The sequence below is a fragment of the Bombina bombina genome, chromosome 2 (assembly GCF_027579735.1).
Source record: "Bombina bombina isolate aBomBom1 chromosome 2, aBomBom1.pri, whole genome shotgun sequence".
Taxonomy (NCBI): domain Eukaryota; kingdom Metazoa; phylum Chordata; class Amphibia; order Anura; family Bombinatoridae; genus Bombina; species Bombina bombina.
The window spans coordinates 399,481,386-399,490,334 of NC_069500.1; the positions used below are offsets into that span (position 1 = coordinate 399,481,386).

At 38.5% G+C, this 8,949-nt stretch overlaps 1 protein-coding gene across 1 annotated transcript in view; it reads left to right on the top strand.

Moving 5' to 3' along the window:
* The window catches only part of LOC128648916 (E1A-binding protein p400), a 684,550-nt gene extending 676,747 nt beyond the window's left edge, over window positions 1-7,803 (top strand). The window contains exons 51-53 of the mRNA XM_053701874.1: window positions 4,164-4,325; window positions 4,797-4,874; window positions 5,197-7,803. Coding sequence (XP_053557849.1) covers window positions 4,164-4,325; window positions 4,797-4,874; window positions 5,197-5,469 — 513 coding nt within the window. The 3' untranslated portion in view covers window positions 5,470-7,803. The remainder of the gene's footprint in view (window positions 1-4,163; window positions 4,326-4,796; window positions 4,875-5,196) is intronic.
* The last annotated feature ends 1,146 nt before the right edge of the window (window positions 7,804-8,949 follow it).

Here is an 8,949-nt window from a genome sequence, read left to right on the forward strand (position 1 = left end):
ACATTACAACCCACCACCCACATACCCCTACTCTAACCCAAACCCCCCTTAAATAAACCTAACACTACCCCCCTGAAGATCTCCCTACCTTGAGTCGTCTTCACCCAACCGGGCACCGATGGACCAAAAGAAGACATCCGGAGCGGCAGAAGTCTCCATCCTATCCGGGCAGAAGAGGACATCCGGACCGGCAGACATCTTCATCCAAGCGGCATCTTCATCCATCCGACGAGAAGCGGCTCCATCTTCAAGACCTCCGGCACGGAACATCCTCCTTCCCCGACGAATGAAGGTTCCTTTAAGTGACGTCATCCAAGATGGCATCCCTCGAATTCCGATTGGCTGATAGAGATTCTATGAGCCAATCGGAATTAAGGTAGGAAAAATCTGATTGGCTGATTGAATCAGCCAATCAGATTCATATTCAATCGGATTGGCTGATCCAATCAGCCAATCAGATTGAGCTTGCATTCTATTGGCTGTTCCGATCAGCTTAAAATTCTTGTAATCTTTTTTTATTTTTTGTAATTTAGTGTTTGTTTTTTTTTTATAATTTAGTTTAGTTTATTTAATTGTAGGTAATTTATTTCATTATAGTGTAGTGTTAGGTTTAATTGTGACTTAGGTTAGGATTTATTTTACAGGTAATTTTGTAATTATTTTAACTAGGTAGCTATTAAATAGTAAATAACTATTTAATAGCTATTGTACCTAGTTAAAATAAATACAAAGTTGCCTGTAAAATAAATATAAATCCTAAAATAGCTACAATATAATTATTTATTATATTGTAGCTATATTAGGGTTTATTTTACAGGTAAGTATTTAGTTTTAAATAGCAATACTTTATTTAATAAGAGTTAATTTATTTAGTTAGAATAAAATTATATTTAACTTTGGGGGGTGTTAGGGTTAGGGTTAGACTTTGCTTTAGGGGTTAATACATTTATTATAGTAGCGGCGAGGTCCGGTTGGCAGATTAGGGGTTAATATTTGAAGTTAGGTGGCGGCGATGTTAGGGAGGGCAGATTAGGGGTTAATACCATTTATTATAGGGTTTGCGAGGCGGGAGTGCGGCGGTTTAGGGGTTAATAACTTTATTAGAGTGGCGGCGAGGTCTGGTCGGCAGATTAGGGATTAATAAGTGTAGGTAAGGTAGCGGCGACGTTGGGTGGGGCAGATTAGGGGTTAATAAATATTATGTAGGTGTCGGCGATGTTGGGGGCAGCAGATTAGGGGTTCATAGGTATAATGTAGGTTGCGGCGGTGTCCGGAGCGGTAGATTAGGGGTTAATAGTGTAATGCAGGGGTCAGCGATAGCGGGGGCGGCAGATTAGGAGTTAATAAGTGTAAGGTTAGGGGTGTTTAGACTCGGGGTTCATGTTAGGGTGTTAGGTGCAGACTAAGAAACTGTTTCCCCATAGGAAACAATGGGGCTGCGTTAGGAGCTTGAAGCTGCTTTTATGCAGGTGTTAGGTTTTTTTTCATCCCAAACTGCCCCATTGTTTCCTATGGGGGAATCGTGCACGAGCACGTTTTTCCAGCTAGCCTCTACTGTAAGCAACGCTGGTATTGAGAGTTGAAGTAGCGGTAAATTATGCTCTATGCTCCCTTTTTGGAGCCTAACGCAGCCCTTCAGAGAACTCTCAATACCAGCGTTGTTTACAAGCAGCGCTAGAAAAAAAAGATGTGTAGCTAACGCACCCCTTTGGCCGCAAAACTCTAAATCTAGGCGAAAGTGTGCAAATAATTTTTACTGTTATCTGTTTAGGGACGCTGCAATTAATTCAAGCAGTCAAAAAAATTAATTAATTTTGCCATAAAGGCTATCAAATTATCTTTGTTTTACAACAGAACGCAAAATAGAATTAAAAAACAAACAAAAAACTTTTCCATCAGATGGGTCTTCTCTTTCAACCTGCTGCAAGCATAGCGGTGGTTGCAGGAGCAGCCACCTTTTGGTGTGACTCCTTGTTGGAGATGTTCCTAGTCGAGACTTCTCTAGAAGACATTCAGGATAGGATTAAGGCTCTCAAGATGGCCAATTCCTTTATTTGTGACACGATTATGCAAATAATTAATCTAAGTCGTCTTAGTTTGCGGTTCTGTCGCATAGAGATCTTTGGCTAAAGTCTTTGTCTGCGGATATGGTAAGTCCAGACTTCTCTCTTAAGCTTTTAAGGGGAAGACGTTGTTTGGGCCAGCCTAGATTCTTTTATATCCACGGTGACCGGGAGAAGGGTGCTTTCCTCCCACAGGACAAGAAATCTAGATCCAAGGGTCACCACTCGGGCAATTTTCGTTCCTTTTGTTCAAACAAGAGACAGAGATTCTGGAAACCCACCTTGGAACAAAAACAAGCAGGCCAAGAAGCCCTCCTCCGATAACAAGTCGGCATGAAAGGATGGCCCTGATCCGGGAACAGATCATGTAGGGGGCAGACTGTCATTTTTTCAAGATGCTTGGTTTCAAGACATTCAAGACCCCGGGGGTTTTGGACGTGGTTAATCAGGGGTATAGAATAGGGTTCAGTTCTCGTCCGCCAAGGGACCGAATCCATTGTCAAAGCTATCTTCAAATCCAGAAAAAAGACAGCCTTTTTGATTTGCGTAAAATACCTATTCTCCATGGGAGTTATTGTGCCTGTGCTCCCCCCTTTAGAACGGGGCTAAGGGTTTTATTCAAACCTGTTTGTGGTTCCCAAAAAGGAGGGAACGTTTCATCCCATTCTGGATTTAAAATGTCTCAACAAGTTCCTGAAGGTTCCGTCTTGCAAGATGGAGACTATCCGGTGGAGACTATCCGGTTTATCCTTCCGTTAGTACGGGACGGTCAGTTCATAACCACAATAGACCTGAAGGATGCATATCTTCATGTTCCAATACACAGGGATTTTTAGTTCCTATGTTTTGCATTTCTGGACAATTATTTCCAGTTTGTAGCTCAGCCCTTTGGCCTTGCTACCGCCCAAGGATCTTCCCAAAGGTTTTAGGGGCTCTTTTAGCGGTGGCCAGAACGCTAGGAATCGTTGCGGCACCTTACCTGGACAATATATTGGTTTAAGCCCCTTCTTTGCTATTAGGAAGATCTCATACGGACTCCCTTCTATGTCTCCTTCGGGACCACGTGTGAAAGATAAATCTGGGCAAGAGCTCGCTAGTTCCCAGCACCAGGGTTTGTTATTCGGGAACAATTATCGATTTGTCTTTGATGCAAATATTTTTGACAGATCAACGTAGATCCAAGCGTCTGTCGGCCTGCTGATCTCTTCAGTCCAATGCTTGTCCATCAGTGGCTCAATGCATGGAAGTGGTGGGTCTCATGGTAGCTACCATGGATATTAATCCTTTTGCTCGCTTCCATCCTCGACTTTTACAACTATGTATGCTATGGCAATGGAACGGCGACCATTCCGATCTATCTTAACCAATATTCCTGGACAACCATACGAGAGATTCTTTCTCCTGGTGGCTCTGTCAGGATCACCTGTCTCAAGGCATGTGTTTTTTGAGACCATCTTGGGAGATTGTGACTACGGATGCCAGCAAGCTCAGGGAACCTGGTCACTGGAGGAGTCCTCCCTTTCAATTCCAAACTGCCCAGATACGGGTCGAGATCGAGAGATCCTCAGGCAGTGTTACAATCTATAAATTACATATTTTATAGAGCACTATATTGTATATGTCTGTCATTCCCATACAGATATGTAGGGTATAACCCTTAACAAGATACACAGCTCTCAATGTAAACTTTGTCTTTAGAGAATCTTTCTTTTAGCATCTTTTGTTAAAGAGTATACCCGGTTTGGCTCCATAGCAGCATTGCACCACTGGTATCTAGCTGGTGATTGGTGGCTACACATATATGCCTCTTGTCATTGGCTCACTCGATGTGTTCAGCTAGGTCCCAGTAGTGCATTGCTGCTCTGGGACTGACTTTAACTATGTGTTTAATCATTTTGCAGGGGGTTAAACCCTCAGATATATGCAAGCAACAGTGCAATAATAAAATGCAATAACACATTTGAGCATTTTCTTTTTTCACTTGTATGTCCCTTTTAAAACTAATTAAAAAAAATGTAATAATAGTGCAATATATATATATATATATATATATATATATATATATATATATATAATTTTTTAATTTATGTATCTTCTCAGATAACAGCACAGCAGCTTACCGTTCAGGGGCCACAGCAGCAGGGCCAGCAGCAGAAGGTGACATATACCACACAGCCAGCTATTAAAACTCAGTTCCTTACCACTCCAATAAACCAGTCTCAAAAGTCAGCAGGAACCCAGCAAGTACAGGCCCAGATTCAGGTACAGTTAACTGCTGCCTTTCTGGAAATCCTAAATGCTTTATCTGGTATGAAATGACAATAAGAACAATCATTTGTAGTAATCATTTCAAAATGAACAGCAACATATTAATATTGTTATGTAACAATGTTATACAAAATGATGTGCACCTGGCATTATGAAGCCATATGTCCTACGTATATCTCAGTAAAACTGTAGGACTAATAAATACTCAAAACTTTCTTCTGAAAAAATAGCTGCTATTTTGCATGCACTTCTGGTAATAATCCACTCTACTTTCTACTTTGAGCAGTGTCTGAAATCACCAAATTGTTGGAAATTGTTTCACCCATCAAATAGGAATTTTTGTTCTTTTCCAGGCACCTAAGAAAGAAATGATCGGTGTTATTAGAAAGAGGTTGTCTGAAAGCTGATGGAGACTATGAAACAACGGCAGCTATTTCATTGTACTTTGTTCTCATTTTATACTAGGTTGCAAAGCTCCCTCAGGTCGTCCAGCAGCAGACAGCCGTGACAAATATTCAGCAGATGGTACCGGCCTCCCAACAGGTCAGTCTATTAATGTCAGATGTGCTGTGAATTTTAAAGGTGTACACTCACTGTACAACAAAGAAAGCATAACGTATTCATAAGCTGATAAAGCCCAACCAATTCAGAATTAGAATACACTACATGGTGTCATGTTGATAAGCTTTGGGTAGCTACTACAAAGCATACAGGGATTTCTGTCTACAATGTTTTTTTAAGTTCATTGCCATGTTTACAAGACAATTAAGTGACAATGGAAACTATTGAATTGCTACCATGAAGCTAATATTAAACTGTATTGCATATGGTATAGTCATAATGATGTGGGAATGTTTGTTGTCAGGTTCAGCCCCAGACTGTGACTTTGACCCAGGCAACAGCAGGAGGTCAGCAGCAAGTCCAGGTGATACCAGCTGGTCCAGCAGCAGCTCAAGTGGTTCAGCAGAAACTTCTCCAGCAGCAAGTGGTGGCGGCAGCAGCATCACCGCAGATCCAGACTCCTGCTGCTCAGAGTGGGGCACCAACTCTGGGCACAACAGAGGCACAGAATCAGCAGGCAAAGCTGCAAGCCCGTCCACCAACTGTCAGAATTAAAGCTCCCACTAAACCTAGCTGAGAGCCAATGGTAACTTAAGGAAACATAATTATATATTCATCTCCCAGCAGTACTTTCACAAACTCTCATAAAAAGCACCTCAAAGGGACTAGATCACATAAGAGACGTTTGCAGTGTGTCAGAAAACAGAAATCTTTGTAAATTACATTTTGTGAATGTGAAGTGTCATTTTAGCTTGCGATTTTTGCACCAGTTTCTGATGGTCATTACCCCAGTTTTATTTTTATGGGAATTGTTACTAGAGTGTCATTAATTGAAGGAGTTACTTGACAGAGATAATGTAGATCCAAAATGTATTCACTGTCACTATAATCCATGAAAACCACAGCAATGGATCAAGACAAAGCATCAGGATGTTTCCTTTAGTGTAAGATGGACTTTTTCTGTCTAGTGCTGGATGACTTTGTTAAGAACATGGGCAACTGGTTGCTTTATCCGTGCCGTTAAAGCCATTTTTACTTAAAGATTTAACTCTACACAGATACTCCATTAGGAGAAAGAAATCCCACCTGAAGAAGGACAATATTTGATGTGGGCAAGATGAAGTAATCAGCTTTTATCCTATAGTCATTTGTTTTGGGTCATGTTATTATACTACAAAACAAGTAATGTGTCAAGCTGTTCTCTCTCTAATAGAGTAATGACCTGACTTGTGAAATGTGTTTGCTCTGGTACAAGGAAGAAACATCTATAACTCCCGTTAAGTGTTTTTGTATACATTTCATGTTAATGTTTTTATGTGTATTTCTTTATTTTGCACTTTTTATCCCCTACCCTGAGACAATGTTGGAAGCATGTTCAGACTGTACAGACTTTAAAAGACTGTGCATGTAGGAAAATGTCTTGTAAGTAAATGAGATGCACTAAGGTTGTTATCCAACAGCATAGAGCAGTGATGGTGAACTTTGGCACTCCAGATGTTTCAGACCTACATTTCCCATGATACTTAGGCCCTCTGCAGTCCAGTCGAGCATCAAGGGAAATTTAGTTCTGAAACATCTGGAGTGCCAAGGTTCGCCATCACTGGCATAGATGATCTTCCCTGTGATAGAAAACTGAGTTCTAACAAAAATTAGTTTAAAAAATGACTACAGAATGCCTGGTTGATATAATTTTCACCCTTTCACCATATCATTAAAGCCATCCTTAATATATACAATAACATAAACTTGTTGGGTGTACATTACAGGAAATTAACACCGCCTTAGTCATAATTAGAGGTGGTTGAAAGTTGGATTTTTTACATTTGAACTGTAGAATGAATGTTTATGTTGATATTTGTTCTGCCTTACAAATGTTTATATATAGCAATATTCAAATATCTAATGTCACAGTGTAGCATTCATATATTACATTTGAATATTAATTCCAATAGACTTACACTAAGATATATGAGAATTAAGATTCAAATGGTAGATGTTTCCTAATCAAATGTGACATTCAATTAGGGAGAAACCTAAACTTTTCTGTAAAGCTTTGAAATGCATTCAGAATAAATGAATGCAGACAACTTTTTGTCATTTTTAGTAAATGTGTTGAAACATGCAGTCCGTCTCTAGCCACAATACTAACACACAGGAGCTTAGTATACAATCAAATGCATTCCTCTTTGTCCAGTGTGCACTTTCAAAATAATTTCCCTGGTCAAAGTTTACATTAGTATCCAGAGCTTTTAAGTCTTATGTTTGCATATTTGCACTGTAGAATAAGTATGTGTTTGTACTAGGTAAGTAGTAGTTATTTAACATTAAATGTTACTAAGTCGGAAATTCTTTTATAGTCATCTCTGTATAACAAACCAGGGTATTGTGTTTTTTTTTTTTTTTTTTAATTAATAGAACCAACTCATTTGTTAATGAAAAGCATTGTTACAAAGTAAGAGTTAATTTAGTAGAAGTGAAAATGCATTAGAATGCAAGGGAATTATATCTATATTTGAAAGGTCAGTTCCACTTAAATTCATATTTTAAATGTTTTATTTGTGTACGCATGGTTATCCATAAAGTATTAATGTTTGTCAATATTTCTACTCTGTTCCTGTTTGCCAAGATAGAGAGATTTTTTTTCTTTGATATAAATATATAAATATATATACATATTATTTAAACTAAAAGAATATGGAACCCCTTTTGCTGGCAGAGGGGACTGAAACACATTGCACTGCAATGGGTTACATGCTCCTTTGGCATTGAAATGGTCAAAGTTTGGTCCCTCTCAACTATACTGTGCTCAACATGTACATAGTTTGTGAAGACACTTTTATATGTGCTGTAAAACCATAGTGAATGTTGTGTACCACATTACCATTGTAATAAAGTGTACATTGTTTTATAAGCATTTAGTGGTGCAAATATTTTCAGTGTGCTTATATAATTAGCAGTTGCATACATTTTCTTCTTGTTTGTTAATACCTCCAAGACCTGACAGTAATGTATTCATGTCCAGAATTAAATGGAAATTAAACAGTAAATAAATGCTAGCTAGAGCAATGCATGCAAAGCAAAGATGTATTTTTAAGTTATATTAGCTCTCTAAACATTAAAGATATGATTGTAAATGTTTAGTTTCTTTAAACCTAAGTTTCCCATTATCTCTTCTGCTGAAGACAGGGACAGATATAAAACCGTCAATAACAGAGAGTGTGGAAAAAATGCTGAGAGGGTTTCCATACAGACATTGTTTCCACAATCTCTTATTTAATGTGTAATATCAGTGCATAATTGTTCTCAGCAGAAGAGATATATAATGGAAAACCTACGTTTTTAGATACTTCGTGTAATTGAAATTTTTTTAAAAAAAATTCAGAGTTAAATTACAGGAAACGGGGGCAAAATAAATAATTAAAGTATGTTGCAGAGTTTTTTTACTATACATAATTCATTTTTCTAACATCACATAATAAACTGATGGGGTTAAATCTATAGTTTGAGACTACTTCCTCTTATGGCTTCACTTTCGCTAAAAGCAAATGCAGCTTGCTTCTTTGTTAGGGACTTTCATCTTGGGCTTTTTGTTGCGGCATGAGGAAGAACAGTGACATATTTTGACAGCAGATAAAACCAGAGGGCTCACCTCATTTTACTATATTCCTTTTTAAAATGCAGGTCTTATTAATCCTTAGGATAATGATATGTTAATCCATTATTACGTTCTGCTGCTATATCCCCTCACCACTTATTTCCATGCATCAAGTGGTCTTACAGTTTATTCCCATAACTTCTTATATTGATATTCCTCTGTTTTATAGGGGGTCTTTTGTTTTGAACTTAAAAGGGACACTAAACCCAAATTAGTTTCTTTCTATGTTTATTTAGAAAGCAGGAATGTGATGCATAGGAGCCGGCTTATGCTTGCTTATTGGTGGGTAAATGTAAGCCTCCAATAAGCAAGCGCTATCCATGGTTCTGAACCTAAAATGGGCTGGCTGCCAAGATTTACATTCTTGCTTTTAAAATAAAGATAGCAGGAGAACGAAGAAAA